General features: G+C 45.9%; 1 protein-coding gene across 1 annotated transcript in view; it reads right to left on the bottom strand.

The window, feature by feature from the left end:
- Window positions 1-1,560: 1,560 nt before the first annotated feature.
- Window positions 1,561-22,186, bottom strand: part of PTH1R (parathyroid hormone 1 receptor) — a 116,518-nt gene continuing 95,892 nt past the window's right edge. The window contains exons 6-13 of the mRNA XM_010561848.1: window positions 21,017-21,203; window positions 17,860-18,013; window positions 11,981-12,041; window positions 10,071-10,137; window positions 6,409-6,503; window positions 4,370-4,511; window positions 3,108-3,149; window positions 1,561-2,069 (exon numbers count right to left, since the gene is read on the bottom strand). Of these exons, the coding sequence (XP_010560150.1) occupies window positions 1,707-2,069; window positions 3,108-3,149; window positions 4,370-4,511; window positions 6,409-6,503; window positions 10,071-10,137; window positions 11,981-12,041; window positions 17,860-18,013; window positions 21,017-21,203 (1,111 nt within the window). The 3' untranslated portion in view covers window positions 1,561-1,706. The remainder of the gene's footprint in view (window positions 2,070-3,107; window positions 3,150-4,369; window positions 4,512-6,408; window positions 6,504-10,070; window positions 10,138-11,980; window positions 12,042-17,859; window positions 18,014-21,016; window positions 21,204-22,186) is intronic.

Raw genomic sequence — 22,186 nt, 5'->3', positions numbered from 1 at the left:
GAATAGCGATGTTATGACAGGGGCTGAAGAGAGTGGCCAGGCTGGCTCAGCCAGAGTCCTCCCTTTGGGGAAGCACGTGCTGCGATAGGAAGTTTAGTTATTGTTCCTAATTTCCCACTTCTGGGCAATTCTGTATTATGCTTGGAAACTGGCAGAGACCCTTCGCTAGATGATCAGGTGGTGTGAAACGGACCCAGCACGATGCACTGTTGGCCAACAAGGGCTGTACCTCTTCATCGCTGCTGAAGATGACATGCATCAGAAAACAACTTTTTCACACACCCTGCAAAAAGCACTAGCAAGGGAAACTCTGCACGGTAACAAAATCTTCCTGGTCTCTCTCCTGTAGGAAGGAGGCATTTCCTTGTGCTCTTCCCTTTGGAGGCAATGGCAATAGCATTTCCTCATCTGAGCATCTCCATGCAAACTCAGTGTCTTTGGTTGAACTTAGACTTGTTACACCAGCTGAGTCTGACCTGGTGTACATATGTGTGTGCTTGACCAAAACACAAAGAATAGGACAGTTCGGAAGATGTTCAGAAGGTGACCATCCACGAGCAATCCCTGTGCTTTTACCCAGCAAATTTTGCCTTTGGATCTCATGAAGGTGGGTTTGTCTGGCTGTATCCAGCAGCTGGTGCTTCTGAGTGATACAGGCAGACTGTTGATGGAGTCTTTCTCCTCGTGAGGGTTTGGACAAGCGAGAAACAGGAAATTCAGAGGGCAGAATGAGAAGCAATTTAGAGGTTTAAAAAATGACTGAAGCTTGTTTCCATGAGCACCCACAAAACGGGAGGGCTGAGTTAGCTACCCTCTGAACTGATTTTAGCCACACACACACAGGCACACATACCCAAGATCTGCAAATTCCCTGCCCTGCCTCAACCCGCTTGGTGGGCCCCTCTCCACTGCTGCATCTGGAAGAACAAAAATGTCGCACATTCTGATAACCACATTTTCCATCCTAAAATTGCACTGGTTTCTGGCTTGCTACTGGGACTCAGGTCAGGGAAAGGAGAACAGAGTTTTCTGCCTGCAATGAGCAGCCATGAGCTGTTCACCCTGCCCACCCCAGAGGAGCATTTTGCCAAGGAGTGAGATTGCCCAAGGGAAGAACATGCGACCGGTGGTACCGAGCTGTCCGCGTTGAGCACTCGTCTGCAAGACCGGGCAGCACGAAGACCCCCGAGAGGTCTTGATCAGTGCTGTGTGTGTTACCAGGCAGACTTTACAGGGAAAGCGCAAACCAAACTGAAGACACGGATGCCCAGGGTGGCTTGTACCCTCACAAGAAGATGGTTCTGTACACTCCCTGCAAGACTCTTGCTTTACTGGGTGAGACTCCTGTCCTCCTCGGCTGCCCACGCTCTCCAAGAGGTCCAAGGACCACGTGCTGCTTTGCAAACCTCCCTCGCGAACTCTCAGTATCTCTGTTGTTCAGCAGGTAGCAAGGCCCGCGGGTCTGGATAGCCCTGCCTCCGTTAACACCAGAGAGACTTAGATCACTGACTATATGGATGTGATCGACAGCTGGCCACATTGGTGGCTCACTTTTTTTTCCCATATAACTTAACCTCTCGTTCCACAGAACAGAGAAACTGTATGGAAACCCTTGGCATCCGATGCGTGGCCTGATATTCTTTTGCCCACTAAATGCTCTCCAGGAACCTTTTTCACCCTTTTGCTTCTTTTTTCTCCTCCTCTCTTTACATCACTGTCTCTCTTTCTTCTTCAACAAGTACTGTGGGTCTGTCTCCATCGTAAAGCCCAGAGCCATTCAGATACTCCTCATCTTTGTTGTACTGCTCTGGTCCAGAAGAAGGCATGGAGTTTTCAGAAATGGAGCCATTTTTTACATAACCTGGCAAATTCCGGTGTCCATTGAGGGTCCCTGGTATAAGTCTCGTATTGAGATGGAGGGCAAGTGCTCCTCTTGTGGCTACATTTGTGATGCTGGTGTGGGAAACCATTGGTCCATAACTGTAGGTTGTGCTCCCACTTCGTGCTTTCCTTTTAAAGTCAAGTGCTAATGTCCACCTGCTCCATGACTTCTTTATTTCTGCTTGGACCTGAGAGACAAGGGGGGAAAAAAAAAGCATGAGTGGGAGGAGAGAGGGGCAGAGAGTATCAGAAGGAGGTAGCATCCACAGACAGAATGGGTGAGAAACTCTCTGGGGAGTGAAATTGGAAGGAACAGTAAATTCACATTACATGTGCCCTTTCCAAATGAAATATTTGACATTGGGAAGCTTGAATGCCTGAAAACATAAAACTGAAAATGGGGGTTAACTCTCTCCCAGGGTTAAGGGTTGGTGAGCAGCACATCCAGGAGACAGTCCTCTCAAGGTACCATTGGCATCAATTATAAGCAGGGTGAACCGCCATCAGAGATGCCTGAGTCACTAGAAACTTCCTCTAGAAAGGAGTTAGCTGACTACTTTAGACTGAGTATTCCACTTTTAGATGGCTAAAGGTAGGATGAAATCAATTCCCCTTATGGTATGGATTTTATCTTCATTTTGTGCTGTAGAACATAAGCAGCATATTTGTAGTTGCATTTCCCCTTAAAATACATAAACTTAGGCCAAACCAGCCTTATGCTGGGCCATGAAAGTAGCTCTGTTTTTTTCTGATGTGCATCTACTGACCATCTAGTTTCTTAGTTTGCAGCCATAGAGGGAATTAATGGAAAAAAAGACATTAAAACATATCACTCTGGAAATAGAAAAGAAGGTTCAAAAAGCCTGGACAATGAAAAGAGCTTGCTGGTTAGGCAGCTACTCTATCAGTCCACTTTTCTTCCTGCCACACATCTGAAACTAAGCAGCACTAAACAGCACTCATGCTGGGAAAAGAAAAAACACACTTTTTTCTCCATTAGCTACGTTCAGTAGCTCATTTATTGGTGACATATTCACCTGGATGTCTTACATGACCAAAACCGAGCGTATGAACTTTCTATGTGGACTGACAGATCTCTCACTGAGTACAAAACAGGGTTGTGTCTCTAGAATAAGTGAGGATATGCTGATGTGCATCCACTTTACCATCTGTGTGTGGAACCAATCTAATGAAGGAGGAAAATAATTAAGAAGCTGGTGACTTACCTCTCCATTGCAAAAACAGTATATGATGGCAACAAAAAATCCCTAGAAGGAAGAAGAAATGACATATTAATGTTAATCTTGCTGCATGTGAGTACCTCTTTCCTGATGGTGCTGCCCAGCATCCCTGTGTTCCTCTGAAATCAATGACATTCTTAATATGCTGTATACAATATGTGTAAGAAACCTTGCATTGTTCAGTAGCACATGAGAGACAGATAAACATAGACATTTCCTTGCACACTACTGACAAAGTAGAGAGACTATATAAGCCTTCTGGGTCATGGTTTAGCTACCAGGTCTATTTTCACCCCCAGGTCTTTTGCAAAGATCCTGAGATGGTGATGGTGCCTGGGATGGTGGTGGGGTCTACCTCACTGGAGGCGTTTATGAACTTATGGGATAAACATTTCCAGTGTTTTACATGTAGCTGATCCTGCTGTAGGATGGGAGGGTGGAAGATGGTCCTGACGGGACTTTTCCAGCTCCGGCTGTAAGTGGGGCTGCCTGTGTGCGAAGCAGAATGGGCTGAGTGGGATTAGCAAAGGAATTCAGATGTGAGCAAACCATCCACATCTTTTTTGTTTTGCCAATAGTTTACCCAGGTCTTGCTAAGTTCTCCCACTATTTTAACCCATCTGCCCCAACAGGACTTGTGAAAGCACATGAATGAAGCTTGGTCCCCATCTCCCTTGCAGTTTCTTTAAACTGTCATCTGGCCAGACCCCACTGTCCACCTTTCATCATTCACGCTGGTCAAACAAAAGGTAGTCTCTCAGGGAGGGGTGTGCAGTGACGATCAAACACTACTCTGCTTGTAGAGAGTTGTGTATTCTTGCTGCTGTGTCTTATATAGGACCAGTCCTGTAACTGAACCTGCCTTTTGCCCAAACCTAGAACTGAGGAATCCATTCACAGGACTGAAAGACAACTTGGAACAAGCAAATTGGAAACAAATTTGAAACAACGTGTCTCTGTGGATCTCTACCAGCTTACATCTAACCTGGATCTAAAGGGATTTATTTTGTGAGGCAAGCTATCTTTCAACAGGAACATTTTTTTGTTGGACACACTGAGCCTTTATATGTTATGTTTTGCAAATATAAACCATACTTGATGCTAAAATACTGTCAAATCACCTTGTGAATGAAAGCTGGTGTATTGTAAAAACAGTCCTGCTTCCAAAGACAACCTTGCACTCTCATTTCCCTCCTCTTCCCATAGAAATTCTCATAGTTTTCCCCCATATTTAACAGTTACAATACCTGGAAAGAGTTGAACAGCATTTCATAGTGCATTTGAACTTGCCAAAGAATCCCTGACACATCTGTGTATGGCATAGCCATGAAAACAATATAGTGAACACCAAACAGAGGCATAAGGACGAGGGTAGATTTCAGCAGCTTTCTGTAGCAATAAGGAAAGAGAAAGACACAGAGAAAATTAGTGGATGGCGTAAACCTCCCTGTCAGGCTTGTCCACCTCATACCTTGGGCACAAGTTGCATGTAATTTTGTTCTTGCTTACATGTCCCCTTGGCATTTACACAGGCACTGCATCCATCTGCAGTTTCAAACTGTTGCTTCTCTTATGGCGTGTTGACACAACCCCCTCCGTCCTCCAGCATGTCTTGATGTGCTAGTCTAACCCGCCCCACATGCATGCCCCCACGCGATGCTGCGGTAGGTACTGGAGATGACGACGCTGAGATGTTTTTTTCAGCCTCAGACTCTCCCCAGCTTTGGGTCAGGATCATGTGTACAGGGTGGAAGGGTGACTGGAACGCAACACGCGCTGCTGCTTCCAGCCTTCAGCCTCTGACTGGCTTGTCCGTGTCCCTGAAGGATGGTTCTGCTTCAGCTTACAACGACTGGACACGGTCCTATACAACCTACAGTAGCTGACACTGCTTGAGTGGGGGGGGGGTGGTCTAGATGACCTCCAGAGGTCCCTTCTAACCTCAACGATTCCGTGATTCTGCCTGCTTATTGAGGCGAGGCACAAAGGTCCACCCTGAGTTAGTGCCTCCTGTGCAACAAGCAGCGCTGATGGAGAGGGAGGTGCATCCAGGAGCAGAGTTGCTCTGGATATCAAGGGGAAGAGGACAGTGCGCTATAGGGCAAGCAGAAGGTGATCACTCTTAGGAGATCCTTTGGACTGCAGTATCGCTTGGAAAGCCCCTTTTTAAAGCAGCAGCTCCATCTCAGCATAGGACCTATGTACTTGGCTGGGTTTGCTCCTGAGGGAACCAGCCTTGCCTGGAAGTGATATTAATTGAAGGATTAAACCTTCTGCCAAGAGTTACAGCAAGTCACCAAGTGCAGGCAGTTATTGAGAAGGGCAGACATCACTACCAGAAAGGCCTGGTACCTCCTCTGTCCAGCAACTGGAAACCACTGAGGGAATTGAACACATTAAAAGGAGAAGGCCCCATCCAAACCATAATTAATAGCAAGCTTCAGCCAGGGAGAAATAAATAAATAGATAAATCAGAGCCCTGACAGGGCAGCAAAGAAAAATGGAGAGGTGTTTTCCTGCCAAATCTCATTCCTGCTTCAAATGAAACTTCTTGTGTTTGGAGAGTGAGATGGTAGCAATGAGCTCATGGTTTGCAGCCCAAATCATTCTGCTCTCCCTGCTTTGTGTATGTCATGCTGGTCAGTCGGGCTCAGGAGGTTATGAGAAGCCTTGGGAGCTCTCAAGCAGCCGAGGTGTCTCAGCAATCTGCTTTTTCTGTCCAGTTTTCACCATGCTACAAATACCCTTAATTATCAAGAGAGAAGAGCTGGCAGGACAAAGGAAAACAAAACAAACAAGGAAGCGCCAGATTTCCAGCAAAGAGTCAGGAATCTTTTTTTCATTTCAGCAAAGGCACTGAAACACCTGCTGAAGGGCAGATTTAACAAACACTACCAAGTTTTACACAGCACAGGAGGGAAATAAATAGAAATAAATAAATTGGTACAAATTTTAGGGGTTTCAGCAGCATAAGCAATGCTTTTATTTTTGCACTTTTGGTTCAAGGCCAGCACAGTCACTTCCAAACTGGCTGAAAAAACTGAATTCCTCTCTTTAACCTATGAGGCAGGTCCCCCACACTGGATTTGAAAGGTTTAGGGGATGTTTAAACTGCTGTTGATTCATTCTGCATTACCAGACTTGGAAGACAGCATTCTTCTCACCTTATTTTAGGTGTCTACAGTGCAGACACCATGAACTAGTCACCCTGGGCTCCCTCAGTAGTCAAGGGCGTGAAACAAGGACTTTGAAATCTCCCCAAAAGTGGAGAGGGTATGTGACTCACCTGTACTGTTGTCTTGAGTCACACCTCCCTGCATTCGTCTCTCGTAGCTTGGTTGCTAGGACTCTGATAATATTGATAAAAAGAATAAAATTTACCTGGAAGAGGTGGGGAGGGAAAAACAACAAAGAAAGAATAACTGTTAAAAAAGATCGAGATGATGACAGTGTTGTTTAGTCAGTGCTTTCCCCAAGATGAGTCAAGGGGCTGTGGCGATGACCTGATCGTGCTGTGTATGAAGCTCCTCCTGGGAGAGCTTGTCCTGTGGAGGGGAGCTCCCCAGCAAAGACCCAGTGTTTGGTGGGATCTAGTCAGCGGTGTTTCACCTGGATGCTTGAGAGAGAGAAGGGAATGGCTTTCTCTGACAAGGTGTGGGCATTTCACATGGAAACACCTACATCTGAGCTAGCTAGCCCGGCAGACACCTGATAACTGGATATGATATCAATATATAAGGTAGTGCTTACCAGGCATTTTGAGGTATGGACTACAGACAACTCAGTATTTTTCACATCAACTTTTTTTAAAACTCCATACAGTGATATGGGTCATTTTCATGGCCTCATAAATCTTTCAAACTTAGTTCAGGGTCTAGGGAGCAGACTGAAATTAGGTTATATTTGTCTCTTGCAGCCCACCTGAGATTAAGATCTCCTCAGGCTAAAAGAAGTGTTAGTAGGATGCCTTTCCATATTTCCATGTGCAAAAGCAAAGAAGAGCAAGCAAACTGCACTGTGATGAAGACAGAGAGCAGACCTAACTAGAGATGACAGATCAAGAATGCAGAAGGGCAATACAACTGTAAAACTTCTCTTGTATGTCTACCGCTAACTCTCCCTCTGGAGGAGTGTTTATTATGGACCAGATAAGGAGAGTAAGGAAGCAATATCTACTTCCCACACAGGGAGCCACATCTATGAACCCAACTTGTGGCCAGCTGCTCAGCCAAGCTAAGCTAGTCCCACAGGAATATGCTCATGGTGACCCATGCAGCAAAAGGTAATGACAACATCTGGTGGCTACGCTGCCACTTAACAGAGATGAAAAATGGTGAGATACTTGAGGGATTCGGAGACTGGTTTCACCAGGGCTGGGATTACACCTGCTGCTGCCCCATACAAACCCATTCTTGGGACTAAAGCCACAAGCAGAACCATTGTGTAACTGTCTGCACTGGGCAGATCCATGTTGCTGGGCTAATGCTGGTGCCTATGGGTTTCTCTGAAGGCTTGCAGCACTCATTTGAATCCTGATGCCAGTATAGCAGCATTTCAAGGAAACAAATTACCATGCCACACACAGGTTTATAGTTTTACTCCAGAAGGGACCATTGTGAACCTCTAGTTTGATCTCCTGCAAAATGCAGTCCATAAGACCTCCTTGTATTCATTTTTGTTTGAGCTATAGCAGATCTGGGTTTCAGTGTTTCCATGACGGAGATCCTACCACAACCATTGGTAAGTCGTTCCAACAGTTAATTATCCTCACTGTTAAAACAAGTAGTTCCCTGAGCTGCTGAATGAACACAGCCTGGTTTGCTATGGCTTTGTCTTCTGTGGTTGGATTCCTTCTCCTTTAACGAGGTGCAAGTTCATTTTGAACAGCTCTCCTCTGTGTTAAAAAGGGGGTAAGGTCGTACCTCACCCTTTCACTTGAAGGGGCATTAGTAGAATATCTCTCCCATATCTATTTGACTGTTTTCATGAGGTTTGTGGGAATTTAACATCCATGCAACCCCATTCCCTTAGTTACATTTGGTTGGAATTTACTGACTGGCACTAAAGTTATAAGGGAGGGATGGATAGACTGACAGGCAGAGAAGCACACAGCCTGGGGGCATAAAATTCATTTTCATTGGAAACCAATCTGAAAGGAAAAAAAAAAAAAGCAGGCTTTGTTTCTCATATGAGCTTTTCTAGCTTCAAATGCTCAAAAGTGGGGTCTTGTTCTGCATTTGTCGGCTAAATTGAAGATGTCCAAGCTTATCACTGTCAGGAGGAAAACTCCTCTGACTTCCCGAAACATGTGCTAAGTTTTAAAAGAAATCCAGACTACTGAATAACATCAAAGCTAGCAGCAGAATGGAGGGATTTTTGAGCCCCTATGTCTCCAAATTCTATGCAAGTACATCCAGAAAATTCATAACTTAGTCCAGCAACTTATGACCAGCCAGTGTGGGAATTGAAAAGGCAGCCAAGTGAACAATATGAACCCACAGAAATTAAACAGAAACAACCCACAGAATATTTTTGCATGATAAATAGCTGCATTTGCAAATAGCCAGGGTACAAGCACAGCAGAGCTTCATGGAGAAGCATTATTTTTGCAAGGACAAGCCTCAATTGAGCTCTTTCTCCTCTGCTAATTGGGCTTTAAATTAAATGCAATGGGGTTGCTGGCATTCATCTGGTTGAACTATCTGAACTTTCTTCTCCATCCTACTATTTCATTTCCAATGACCACGATGTGGGCTTGGTGATTCGTTTATTCCAAGGTGCAGAACTAATTGCTAGAGCCAGGTGGAGAATTTCCACCAAAAGGAAATTCTGATGAAGAACCTCTCCCCCCCTCCCCACCAAGTCCAAAGCAGCTCACCTAATTGCACATATAAGCATATTCACCTCAGAAACTTTCCTGCTGTTAATATGCATATGGTCTGACTTTCTTCTCACCCACACTGATCATCTTCCAAGGCCTCCTGATTTTTGAGTCAGAAGGAAGTATATAGAGCTTGATGCAAAACTCTCTGAAGACTATAGACAGATGGTTACTGACTCCACTCAGCTACTCATAGATGAATGTAAAGGGGAACTAGGATGTGTGGGAGTGGACAAGTTATTTTTGCAAGCACTCATCTAACCATCAGAAGATGGAGTAATGGAGATCCACAGGGAAAGACAGAGGGAGGAAAGAGGGTAATTCATGAAAACTGTGAAGCGGGTTCTCTAGTGAATTAGGACCCTGCTCAAGCAAACGCATAACTACCCACTGAATTCCCGTTGTGCAGTTAATCACATCTTATAATGGCCTCTTCAGCTTATGAGAGCTCAGTCCTGTGTCTGAATAATGTCACTTATATCCTTTTTGTCCCCTCTGGCTCCTGGGTAGGGGCTGAAGTAATCCTCCACCACTGATTAACATCATGTCCATTCATAGCTGGGATCATTAACTTTTATCCCCCGCTCTGAGGTATCGCAACCTTTTATCAATTCAGAAAGGTGACTCTGAAACAATCTGATGACACTGAGGCATGCCTGGGAAAAAAGTCTGGCCCAGCTACAGAACCCAGATTCCAGTTCTTCCCACTGGAAATGCCTGGTGAGAACGTGTTATGACACCTGAAGGTTTCCAGTATCACATGGGTTGGAAATAGTGGCTTGTATGTTTGTTTCAGTAATGATTTTAGGGTCTTATCCCTGTGTTATTTTTCTCTCCTAAGCAAAACTTGAAGTTGCTCATAAACCCCTCTGCTGTATGCAGCTATCAAACTTAAAGGCAGGTCAAATATAAGGCCCTTAAACTGGATATACAGAGACTCCCCACTGCTAAGGCAGGAGCTGTATTAACAGGGGGATTAGAGTAGGGCAGCCTGGCTCAACTCTTCCCACTGAGCCTGCACTGACGAAAGGCGCTGCCTCCCACCCCTGCAATCAGCCAGTACTCACCACGATAGCTGCCAGGATGGGCACCTGAATAATCCATTTTAAATTGCCAGCACTCAAGTCCCAACACCTGAGAAGAGATTGACATCCCATCAGGAAATCACTGGTTACAAAGAGCAACAGATTCAAGCATCTTGTTGGAGAAATCCACCCTGGAAGGACGGGTTCCTCCACAGCCTGGTGCAGTGGAAAGACCTAGATCTAACCCTGCCTTCAGTCAGCATGGCTTCGAAATAGCCCTTCTCCTGCTGTTATACTATTCAAAACTGAAACCACTACTAAACACATTTAAAGTTATTCTCTCCAGATGGTGGAACAGCTCTTTCCACAGTCATCAAGACTTGTCCCTTCTGGGCAGGAACCCACCCTTTTCCACTTCTTCTTCACCTCCTTACCAGAAAAAACTACACGAAGAGTAATCCAGCTTTCATGGAAACAAGAGAGGCTGAAATGGCCTAGTATTATCCCTTAGAATAAACCCACGCAACTTTGCATGGTTGTCTTCAGACAGGTCCTGTCTGAAGACATGGTGATGGGGACAATACTGTGGTTCTACATTCCGTTCCTGTGCTTTCTTCAGCCCTGCTCTTGCAGAGAGACCCAGCCATGCCCCCCAAAAGTCTTTATCTCCTTTTCATCTTCAGCCCTTATCGAAGCGAGGACTGGAATGGCAAACTGTTGGTGGCGTGGATGTTGGGCTATGGTCCTCCGTCTGCCAAGAAGGGGCTGAACGTTATTTCCTCCGAGGCATTTCCAGCAGCCATTGAATAAGGTCGCTCAGTGTTAATTACTCTGTTTGAATTCTCTCCAACCACGGAGAGTGGAGTGCCACAGGCTTTTCTTTATCTGAGCCAGACAGCCCCCACATGGCAGCTGCAGTTTTCATTTCACGGGCCAAATGCTGCCCAGGCAGCTATTCAAGGAAAGCGAGAGGCAGGGGCAGAGAAACCACCGGTGCTGACTGAAAGGCTCTTCAAGGACGAGCCTGTGCCAATGCAGATGCGTCACACTTCAGTAGCTGTGCCACCCCGTCCTTCCAAGCCTAGAGCTGAAATCCTGTTTGGAAAGCAGCGTCCTTCCAGGCAAAGCCATTTGAAAAGTTGCCTGGGGACCCCCACACTTTTGCTGGCAGATCGTGGGCAGATGAAAACTGTTGTGTGGTCAAGCCTGTGCATTATGGGGGGAAAATGTGATTGTTCGGGGGTTTGAAGATTGGATGCTATGGATCCTTCATTCAGCATACTGTAAGAATATGAGGCCATGAGGATGCATGTGTAGGACCAAAGAAGCAGCTGATCCATATCTTGTTTCTGACAGTAGCCAGGAGCTGGTATTTAAGGTGGAACAGGTAAGCAGGCAGTAATATTTTTCTAGAGTATTCTTCCACAATTTGCTGTTCAGGGTGGCTTCCTGAGCCAAAGCATTACTGAGTACTCCTAGAGGAATTTATCTTCCATGAATTTGTACAAATGGTTTTTAAACCTAAGGACATGCTGGCATCCACATCTCCGGCGGGGAGGAGTTACAGCTTTAACACCTCATCAACACCAAACTGCCTTCTTTGTGCTGAACCTGCTATCTCCCAACTTCATTTCCATTCATTTGGGATTTTAAAGATCCCTGTCCTGTCCCTGCCTACCTGTGAAGCAGCCCCCTTTAGCCCCAGGGATAAGAGCTGCAGGTGTTCGCATTTATCAAACTCTGTAAAATGAAAGGAAATCTAGGAAGGTTGCACCCACTTTATCCTTCCCTGCCACATACACTCCCAAAAGTTTGCTAACTTCGTAGTAGAAATCACTTCTGGCTTTGCCTGGTTCCTTTTTTCCTTTCGATTCACCCACAGTCACCATTGCCAAAAGCCCCACAAAAGCATCGCATGTAAAAAGGAGAAAAGAAAATCCAATGCGACTCACTCTGTGTCGGCTAGAGTGGCTCTCACGCTGGCCCACGCTGTAACAAATACAGCAGGGAGTCCTGCAAAAAAAACATAGGTCAAACAGGGTGAGTAGGGGGACTAGAGGGCTCCGTTCCCATAAGCCCACGTGGAGTGGGCCAAAGGAAGGTGGAAGAAGCAGTTTTAAAATATTCAAGCATAACTGAGACTAGGAAAGCCTGATCTTGGTCTCATGTCTCTTCTGTAGTCCAAATGGTAAACCAAACAGTGGCAGGGAGACTTTTCTGGAAGACAAATGTTGTGGTCTGGATGTGTCCACCCTACTGAACTCCCCTGGCTTTCAAAACGAAGCAGCTTGCTTTCCCAAGTTGCCAGCCGGGAGATGTCCAGGCTTAAGCTACCTCCTGATTCATGTTTGGGAGATACCCAGTTGCTCTGGGCTTGAGATGGGTCATGGTCTTGACAGGATAAGTCATCAGGTCCTATGCCTTTCCTCTAGCACTACTTTATAGATACATACCCAGTAGTGCTTGAACCCAGGTGACTTGATACCTGCTCTAGCCAACTCATTCAATTTGAAGCAGAGAAGGGTTTCATGCAGCACACCCTTCCTGAGATATTTTTCTCTTCCCCTGACGTCAAGGAAAGGCGGATCTGGAGTCAGGCTCAGACCATTTCTCCCAGCACAGGGCTGGATGGATTAGAAGCTCTGTTAAGTGTGAGAGACTTGCTGCATGAGGCAGATAAATGCTAGAATTTAGGGTAATGCTTGCAAAATACTCTAGCCAAGGGTTCATTCCCAAATGAACCATCCTTATTTCAGCACAGTTACACTGGGCATCATCTTTTCCCTGTGAAAAGTAAAAGAATCACCAATATCCAAATGCAATCTTCTATTTATTTTTTTAGGGTCCAGTTCTGCTTTATTTGTACAACTGAGTCCCCTACTGGCTTCCCTTAAAAGGCAGGATCAAATCCACAGTAGCTTCCACAAATTCAGGAAGAATAGTCCCTTTCAGGTGAAAAAAAAAATTAAAAAATAAATAAAAGCAACATTTATCACTGATGACTGTAAATATGCTGTTCACAGTCTAAGCTCATTGGGGCTCGGCATGCATAAGCACACGCTTAACTTTCAGCATGCACTTAAGTCTCATTAGGGTGCTTAAAGGCTTTCCTGACCACGGACGCTTTCCTGAGCTGGGGTGTGGAGCAGGGACGCCTGTCTCATACACACATGGACAACGGGGCCGTTATCTTGGTTGGAACCTTTAAATGCCATGGTAATATAAGAAAGCATAAATAATTAAACACAGAGCCTCACTCAGGACCAGAGCAGCAGCCCTGCCTACAAAGATACATTTATAAGGAATGCACCCTGCTTTACAGTCCCCTGCGATGGCTGGCATTGGAAAGAAAATACTTAACCTATTGCACTGGGAACCCGTGAGCGTGTTGAAGCTGAGGGCTTGGGGAAGTTGGTGATTTATTGTGACAAGCACCATTTATTTCCTCCTCACTGTTAATCACCTATCTATGAAAAATACGTGCATGCTCCAAACTACTGGCTGAGCTATCGAAGGCTTAAATGCACGTAACTTTGCTGATATCGTTGGTGATGTTCCAGTTTATATCAACTGAGAAACTGGCCATGTTGAGAGGCTGACATGCCTGCTGCCTGCCTGCGAGACGGTGGATATTCACCCACTATTGTGACGCTCTGAGTTTGAAAGACGGATTGTTTCAGAGATGTGGATGTTTGACACGTATTTGTTCCTCCCTACCCTGCCTTGCACTTCAGAAGAGACACTGTTCCCATTCATACTAATCATGTGCTGTGTTCAAGGTTCCTACCAACAATAAAATATACAGGAGAAAATAATTATACCTAAAAAATCCCTATGTGTGGATTTATTGTGCCCTGCGCACTGCTGCCTCACTCCGTTCAGGCAAGCTTAGGAAAAGGATCCTTGACATATTCTGCAAAACACACAAAGTAAATTCCTGGCACCAGTTTTATTGCTACATTTGTCTTTCTGTATCTCTTACATCGCTCTTTTTTTGCAGTGTGAACAGTCGTAAATGTTCTTAAATGTACAAAGAGTGATATGAATCCTCTCCCTCCCTTTCCTTTGCCTCATTTTTAGATTCTCTCTATGTCAATGCAACATGGAGTGCTGGGGCCATCAGGTAATCTCTAGAGCTCAATCTTTTTCCTCCACTCTGGTAAGCTAGTCTTTCAATGTGAAGAGTCAGAGGCTTAGCTTTGTCTCCAGCACCTCTTCTACTTTCAGAGTGTGATGACTGACTTTTTGGTGTCTCTACTTTGAAAGTCCCGGTCTGTGATGCCCCAAGATTGACAATCCCTCCTGCTGAGCACTCACAGCGCCCATTGATGGGAGAACCATGAACCCCCAAATCAGGTCTGAGGTCCTCAAAGTTAGACATCCAAAGATATCCACAAACAGCAAGACACCCAAGAGGATGCAGCTCTGTAAGCAGGAAAGTCATACGTGATTAAATGCATCTGGCCAACCCACCAGAGAAAGGAAAGTGAGTCTCCAAGAAGCCTGTGATCTCCCGGGTGGCCGTGAGCACAGACAGATGCAGGCGTGGATGGATGCATGCATGTCCTCCCCCTTGCACGTATGTACCCCACGTGCCCGACTGATGTGATGCAGGACGAACCCTACCAGGCGGCGATGCCGTGAGCGACTTCTACAGAATCCACATTGTATGCGCTGTGCATTTCCAGTCAATACACACAGTGTGTACAATGCAGGTGCTATAAAGTCAGGTATCTCCCCATCAGCTGGAAAATGTGCACACTGTAAGCTGGGCGAAGTCTGGTGGCCACCCCAACACCCTGCTCTCCTCTGTTGCTTTTCTTGTGTACGTGTCTCCTGGCAGTTGGAAAAATGGCTTTCATGCATGTGTCAAAGCTGTGAGTAAGAGAGGCGGTTGCAAAGCGACTGCTAGAAGAAAGCTTATGAATAAAGACCTTATGTAGGTCTGGAGAAATCTGGTCTCAGTTCCCTGCTATTGGAAAACCTCTCTGAGGAACAATGCATGTGTTTTTTCAGTCCCTCTGTGTCACAGTTTCCTAATATTAAATGGGACTAATATACCCTCTTATGCCTCTTGTCCTGTTAGGCACGAATACTTTCAGGCAAGGATGACTTCTGCCTAGATAAACATGCGGGGCTGACCATCATGGGTTTTTGGACCTGAGCACCTCTAACAGTAACACATCGATCTGTTTGTGTTTTCCAGGTCTCCCTGCAATCCTCATTTGCACCGTAGCTGAAAGCCAGTGCAGTCCAGCCAGCGGGGGGGAATTAACACGGTGTGAACGAAAAATGCCAGTGGAATCAGCTTGGGTTTTCTAGCTATTGGTCATGCTTCTTAGACTTCCTTCATAAAACAGCTGCAGGGAACTTGAAGTCTGCTGGGGAATTTATTGTTGCCCAGAATACCATTATTTATTTATTTTTGGTGGGTGCTGGCAAGGAACAAGTTCCTTTCTGTCATCAGTGTCTCCCTTGCAAGAAAGACGCCGTGGACTTTCACAGAGCTGTGCTCCCTTGTGCCAGTGAGGATGTGGATTGAAAAGACTTGACAGAAATCTTTGGGTCTGACATCAAAGAGTAACTATATGCTCTGGTTTCTTCAGTAGTCTGGAAATAAGATGTTGTAGGGTGATTTTTGCTCCCCGCCCCCACCTTGGAAATTTCCAGGCAGGATAAATGCGCTGCTGTTCATTGTTACACAGGCAAAAAAATATCCCAGCTTTTGGGGCAAACTTGTCTTTTTGTACCTATGTGGAATGCCGTAATTATTTATCACTGATTCCCTGTCATTCGTTGCTGTGGTATGGGCAGGATCCAGTGCCCACTGCAGGGAACTGGAGTTTTTCCACTGACTCCAGTGGGTCTTGGATTGGGTTGCCCTTTCCAGTGCCCAAAAGCTATCAAAACAATACGTCTGTGCGGGTGTGTGTGTGTACATTATCATGCTAATCAAAACAAAGCAAAAACAAATGCAACTGGAGGGTTCCTATGTTCTCATTCCAGAGGAATTTAAATTGAGCAGCCTCAAACTTTTGGAAGCACATAGATGATTGGTGTTGTGACAGGTGTGACTTCAGCTTTGTGGTTGCTCTGATAAAATGATTATACTCTGGCAGTGGTTGGAAGAATTAATGAGAGGAACCCATGCCTGTTAGACTGTTTTCCTTTGGCTGCATTACGAGCAGCGTCAAGTTGGTTTTTCTTGTTAAACATATGGCATTATTTTTCAACTGCTTCCCTCTCTACCAGAGTTTGCTCTGGGGAATTGCTTCTTTAAGTCTGCTCTGTACAGTTTAGTGCCATTTTCTGCGAAGCAAATTTTACATAGCTTGAAGGTTTGGAAGAGGAATTTTATTTTTTTTAATCTGCTTTTTGTTAATTTGTTTTAAAAAAGAGGTGACATCTGAAGTCCTCTCTGTCTCACAGCAGCTGAGGTAAGAAATGCCCTGTCCCCAAAATATCTCTATTTCTTTACTTTCTCCCAAACCTACCAGCTGGCTGGGACTAGACTTTGCCGGAGAGATGGGTGCCCACTTTGGGACTCGTATTTACACCTCCTGTCTTTATCATATAGCAGCACTAGCAGTTTCTGACCTATGCACCAGCTGAACATGAGGTTAACAAGGAGCTCATGGTCCCCTTCGCCCCCACATCACACTTTGGAAGGAGGAAAACTGGAGAGAGTCCTGTGGGCTGGACTGCCCTGGGTTACTGAATCCCTTGCTTGCTCTCACAAAGCAAAAACCTGCAGTCCTCCCTAAACTCGGTTCTGCACTATCTGGCTCGCTCAGAGCTGCACTGTTAGTGACACCAGTTTTATTCTGGAAGAAATCATGTTCTGGAATAGGGATGGTGCGGTGCACACATTAATCTTGTCCTAAAATGCAGTCAGGATGTGGCCAGGTGCATTTTGGACCTGGAAGCTGGGAAGTGCTCCTGGGCCATACGCTTTAGAGGTAACCATAGACATCTCTGAACAGGCTTTTCCTGCTGCAAGCTCCTATGTAGACCTACACCCCATTATTCTTCGTTATGTCCTGGAGGATCATCTAATATGTTTCCTGTTCTCCCTTACAGTCCACACACTTCAGGCAACTGTGGGCAGTTGTTTTATTGTCCTCAGCCTACCAGCACCTCATAACTCCTTGCAAGCCAAAGCTAATGCCAGAAGTGAATGGAAAACACATTCTCGTCCGAAATGTGCATGCCCACAATGCCTTCCACTAATGAGCACCCTCCCTGCACCCACATCCCGCCCCTTTCTCCTTACTCTGAGAAAAGACGCCCAAGTTAAAAGAAAAGGAAAAAAAGGTCTTCCCCCCAAAACTGTAGGTTTCTACTGGTGCTCCAACGCTTATGAAACGTCAGGAGCTTTTTAAAGCTTAAATCTGAGGTAGGAAATCAGAGCTTAGGTCTGCTGTGGGAAGCAGATGCTCACAGCCTCACGCAACTTTCCATCCCTCCAGCCCAACGCCTGTTTCTCAGCAGGAGGCACTTGGCAGAGATGGAGATAACTCAGAAGGTGCACTAAAATCAGCTGTCGCATGCACACATCTGCTGCCCTGGAAGGATGGCAAGATGTGCTGTCTCTCCAAGCCTGGGCAGATCCTTCCAGAGATCCTGGAAGTGCCACAATGTAAATACCACAATTTAGAAATTATAAAGCCTTCACAAGAGAGCTAACCTGTCCTTGCAAGAGTCACTGTGTCTCTGATGCTCACCCTGCCTCCGTCCCCTCTCCTGTATTTATGTATATGCACTAGCTGCTTCAAAGACTACCTCCGACAGGCTTCTTACAGATCAGACGTAAGGAGCAGCCATGACTTACCCCAGCCAAATAATGTGAATCCCCAAAGATACTTCTTCTCTGAGAAAAATGCCATGAAGATGAGGCTGTGGAGATAGAGCCCTTCCACCAGAATCCAGTAGTAATTGGTTGCCAGGAAGTAGAGGAAGAAGGTAACCGCTACTTTACAGCCCACCTGCAATGACCACAGAAAGACAGGGCTATGTGAGGAACATGGTGTGAAATTCTTGTTCTGCATAAAGCCATACTTTACCAAGATGGGCTGGAAAACAAGATGGAGAAAGAAAAAAAAAAAATCAGAAAATTCTGTTGCAGAGCTTTTACAGGGGACAAAAATCAGTGCAAGAACAGAAGAGATGAACAATTGAGAAGGAAGCTTCCCCTCAGCCTGACATCTTGTCTCCAATAGCAGGTGCGTTGGGAGGAGTAGGAGGACAGGGCACATGTGGAGAGATGCTGACCTGATCCTACTCTCTTCCAACCCTGGTGAAGAGGGGATCACACACCTTCTAGGGCAGCTGTGTTTCATCTTTACCCCGTGTCTCTTGCCCATGTTAGAGGACAAAGGGCTGTGGCCAAGTCGCCTCATTCTGGGTGACCTGGTGCAAGTCACATCACTTGGAAGTATGACTCCCTCCTTGGCTTGTGGAGAGATGCGGGCACTGTGCTGAAGGTGAGTCATGCCACCCTGTCACGAATGTCCAAGACAGGGTTCTCCAGGGCTGCCTGTCTTTCCTCAACAAGCGTGAAGACACCCTAGATGGCTGCTGTAGGCTTTGGTGACTGGTCCTCCAAGAGCAAACAGAAGCTGGAGGATTTCACCCACAATGTCAAGGTGTTTTCTGAACAGACCTGAGCTGTGAGGTGGAAAGCCTGGTAGAGTCTTCCAGGACACACTGGTGTTAAATGGGCTCCTAAGCTGACCTCTCACTCCACACCGACCTGCAAGCCTTTGCTTTCTTGAGAGGAAAACCCTGACTGCGACTGAATGCTCCCCTGCCCTTCTGGCAGAGTGGGGCAAAGCCACCCTTCTTCCAACATTTCTCAGCCCTAGTAGAGAAAGGCTGCAAAGTAATGATGATGGGGTTAATTGGTACAAAGGGACACATGAAGCCATCTCTTGTCAATGTGGAAATGCTAGGACTCTCGGTAGTTTGATTTCGCAGGAAGCCTATGATTACCAAACACATCCCGGGGCAGCAGTACATCTCCATACTGCTCCTTCCTTTGAGAGGAGTACAAGCAACTTGCAGAAAATGTCAATAATATGCACCTTGTAAATAAAAAGAGAATTTTTTATTCTGGCACAGCTTTTATGCTAATCCTTTGCCAATCAAAATGAATATGCACATGTTATATACATATATATGTATATTTATAAAATATGGACACATTTACAGCCAGTTTCTTTTACAGATAAAGTGAGTTAAAATAGAAGGAAGATGAATTAAAAAATCCCCATTCCGATTTAATAATAATTTTTTATATTTAAAAAAATCACCATCTACCCACACACAGGGAGCAACAGGCAATAATTGCAAAGGTCCCACTTCACTTGGAAACAAAAGAAATACTTTAATTGTTGCCTTCATCACTTGTTTGCCTTTCAATTTGGAAGAATGGGAAATGCCATTAAATTGCTAATATTCAAAGAATGCAATGTATTATCCCAATTATTGCTTATAATGAGTCCAGCCCAAGGAGAAACAGAAAACAATACAGTAAAACATTTTGTGTTCTTTCCAAAAAGGGAGTGTTTTGACGTGTGCTGAGTGCTCCAGCCAAAGACTCATCAAATTAATGAAATGGATCTCTGAAATGGGAAGGAAACATGATAACAAATTTCCATTTAGGGGGACTTGGATGCGCAGTGGGACACTTCATATATGATGATTTTATGCAGAGGTGTTGGTGGCCAGGTCCCTGGTAGTAGCACAAGCTGCGAAAGACTTGAGAACCCGAATGAATACACAGGCAGAAAGTTTGTTACCACATTGTGAGAGCCACTCCACTAGGATGTTTGAGCTAGCTCAGATTTTTTGTGTAACCCTTGATCTTAGATACTAAAATCTACCTCCTCTGTCTCTGCAGCATCTGACAATTCATGGATGGTGAGCTATCATACCTAGGATGCACCATGGGAAATCTGGGATGAGACCAATGACAAGGAGAGCAGACATCTTCAGCAGGTGGGGATGACTCTGAAACCCGAGGATGGGCTTCATCCCCCCCCCATCAGATGGACGATGCAGATATTGCCATCTGAGCTTTCTATACAGTGAAAAGAAACATGTACTTTTGGAGACAAGTTCAACTGACCTCACTTCAATTTTTTATTTTAGGATGTGGCTCGTCATACCCTTGACTCGACTGGCTGTGTTGACCATACTGACTCAGCTGACCATAGATTGAACCTGAGGTGACTAGATTGAATGAAGCTGTCTCCTTTGTAGACATCTGCTTTTTGCAGATGAACACTACCCTTTCTTATGGTAGTGCATAATCCCTCCATTATCCCTTCTATAATGTCTTTTTTTTCAGAGATGGGAGTGATAAATCAGAACAGGAGCAACCACCTATGGTTTGCTGCAAAATTACAGTGAGGTGAGATGTCTACTGCTGACCTTCTTCCTTACAAGCTACCTCTGCTCTGGCTCTGGAGTCAGGGCTGAGAGCCTCCCAAGACACGTTGAACCATGGCTTTGCTATATCTGGGCTGTCAGTTTGATGCCACAGGTGTTACAGCACAGTGATGCCTCCATGTGTCATGCAGAGAGGAGCTCCAAGCGGAAAATCAGCCAATTGCACATTGTGGTGGAAGAAGCACACGCTGTGAAATGCAAGCACTGACGTGCCTCGCGCTGAGATAGCCAGGGGAGTTTCCAGAGCCATACACTTTAGGGGGCATCAGGGGAACATTGAAAATAATAGTTGTAGATGGGAACCAAGACATCATCCCAGACTTTACCTTTGACTGCCATGGGGAACAGCTCTTCCTTAGCTCTGGGGCTGGGCAGTCCCTCTGCGCCAGTGATTGAGAGGTAGTGGGAAGGGATGGGGAGAGGCTGTGGAGGGTGACCCTCAGTAGGGTGGAAAATCCCCTCGAAAGAGGCGAGGTGTTGAACAGAGAGGACAAAGGCACAAAGGCTGGAGAACCAGCTGCTCCGGCGATACTCACAAACTGCGATTTATCTGCTGGAGGTGCTTCAGTAATGGATTTCAAGTCTTCCTCTGAGATCCGTTCCATCTCCTCCAAAGCCGACCCGGAGTACAAGACTGCGTCCTTCACGAAGATGCTCACGGCTCTCAGCATGAAGGAGACAAACAGGTGCATGTGGATGTAATTTCTAGTGCAGTGCAAACGTCTGGAGGAGGAGACAGAGAAGGATTGGAGTAGTTTAGCCCACCTGCTAGACAGTCTCAGGGTCACCTCTGCTTCTGAAGAGCCCCAGCTCCTCTCATCAGCACCTTGCCATCATAGGGAAGCAGTACTAGTGCTGCTGCCCTGCACTTACGGTTCACCCATGGGGTTGGTAAATGAATTCATACCTACTCCAGGGGTTTGGTTGCAGCACACTGCTGCCAACTTTGCATTAGGACGATGCTGTGCCTGTACTCGTATAAACTCCTTTATTTCTGACTGGGAAATCTTGCAAAGAAACAGGGATGCATTTTGCCTGTATGGGGCATGGGTAGTGAGCATGCATGCATGCAGTGGGCAGTGAGTCTACATCTGGAGGATGGCGTGTGTGCAGTGCACATGCAGCTGGAGGAGGGTATACGATGTGCAGTCCATGCTCCGTGTGTGCAAATGTGGAGTGCAGTGGGTGTGCAGTGTGTGTGCAGTGTGCATGCATCTGGAGGCAGGCAGAGGTGCATTCGCTATGATGCACCTGTGCAGTGTCTGCACATCTGGTGAACATCAGGATGAACGCAGCGGGCGTGCAGCCAATGCGTAGGGTGTGTGCAGTAAGCGTGCATCCAGCGTGCAGTGTACCTTCAGAGAATGCACATCTGCTGTGCAGTGCAGTGCAGTGAGCCAACAGCTGTGCAGTGTGTGTGCATCCCTGTGTGCAGTGTGTGCATGAGGAGCACGTCCCTGGTTTTCAGTGCACGTGCACGAGTGTGCATCAGACATGCAGTCATTTTCCAAGATGTACAGCCAGAAGGCAGGACACACGCACGGTGCTCACTGATACTAAAGTGGGTATCCTGTGTGTGTCCCTTTCACTGTTAAATCCATCCCTCCAACAAATCTACCCTTCTCAAAGTCAAACCCTGCATTTAAAGACTTCACTTTTCTCTGCACTTTCTGCAGAGCAAATGGACTGCAAAGGCTACAGAACTT

Source organism: Haliaeetus leucocephalus, unplaced genomic scaffold, assembly GCF_000737465.1.
Source record: "Haliaeetus leucocephalus isolate CR32 unplaced genomic scaffold, Haliaeetus_leucocephalus-4.0 Scaffold0, whole genome shotgun sequence".
Taxonomy (NCBI): domain Eukaryota; kingdom Metazoa; phylum Chordata; class Aves; order Accipitriformes; family Accipitridae; genus Haliaeetus; species Haliaeetus leucocephalus.
Note: the sequence above shows the minus strand (reverse complement) of the source record. Positions and strands in the feature narration are given on the sequence as shown.